Genomic DNA, 953 nt, shown 5'->3' with positions numbered 1-953 from the left:
AAAAAGAGTAAGCAAGTCTAGAAGGAGAAACAAAATGCTGCCTTTTTGCTTCCAAAATGCTGAAGTCTCTAATACCAGGCTATGATCCATATCTGCTTTATTAAATGCCATTACTATGAAATGAAAACAGCTTACTCTTGTCTTTTCCAGAATAATTACTTAAAACATGTGCATTCAAATGAAATAAAATAGAACTGTTTTTTTTCCCTCCTGAATTTATTTTGCTCTTTGAGGTTGCCAGAGATTTGGATTATGAAAATCCAGAGGTAGTCTCAGCTGGACATATCTATGAAATGATGGTTTCAGTATCCGATGACTTTCAGCCCTCTCACACAGGTAAGCTTGATTAACTTATCTTGAAGCAGCAATTATCATTTATTTACATCCTTCACTTTGATTGTAAAAAGGAAAGGGTTCATTTATATATATATATATAAGGTTGTTTTACCCAGGTAGGGAAAGGAGGAAGGAGTGATTTAGATAGACAGTCATACATGGAAGTTATTGTCACATTTACAAAGAAAACAAGGCCATATCTCATTAGTTTTTTAAAACTCTTTCCAAAACAAACTGCCATCAGGTTGTTTTACATTTATAGTGAGTCTTTAATATGGAGAAAAACTGTCCTGTAGGGTTAGCACGGTTGTAATAGTGACAGAAGCTGATTGCTTCATCATTCTCCTTTGGATTGGCTGGTGTATTTGAACTGCTGACTTTGTTGTTAGCAGGTTCTTAAACGTTGTTGTTGTTGTTGTTATGTACCATTGAGTTGCTTGCGATTCATAGCGACCCTATGTACAACAGCCCTAAACTCTGCTCACTGTCTCCTACACTCCCATCCCAATTATCCCAGTCACTGGATCAATTCACCTCATAGAGGGTTTTCCCCTCCTGTGGCTGCCCTCCACCCTCCCAAACATGATGTCCTTCTCCAAGGACCTCTCCCTCCTTAC

At 37.9% G+C, this 953-nt stretch overlaps 1 protein-coding gene across 1 annotated transcript in view; it reads left to right on the top strand.

Moving 5' to 3' along the window:
* LOC102865561 (cadherin-related family member 3-like) overlaps positions 1–953 on the top strand; it is a 147932-nt gene that overhangs the window by 112108 nt on the left and 34871 nt on the right. Inside the window, exon 7 of the mRNA XM_006893867.1 lies at positions 234–336. Within this exon, the coding sequence (XP_006893929.1) occupies positions 234–336 (103 nt within the window). The remainder of the gene's footprint in view (positions 1–233; positions 337–953) is intronic.

The sequence above is a fragment of the Elephantulus edwardii genome, unplaced genomic scaffold (assembly GCF_000299155.1).
Source record: "Elephantulus edwardii isolate Elephantulus edwardi_28Jun2011 unplaced genomic scaffold, EleEdw1.0 scaffold00132, whole genome shotgun sequence".
Classification (NCBI taxonomy): Eukaryota; Metazoa; Chordata; class Mammalia; order Macroscelidea; family Macroscelididae; genus Elephantulus; species Elephantulus edwardii.
Note: the sequence above shows the minus strand (reverse complement) of the source record. Positions and strands in the feature narration are given on the sequence as shown.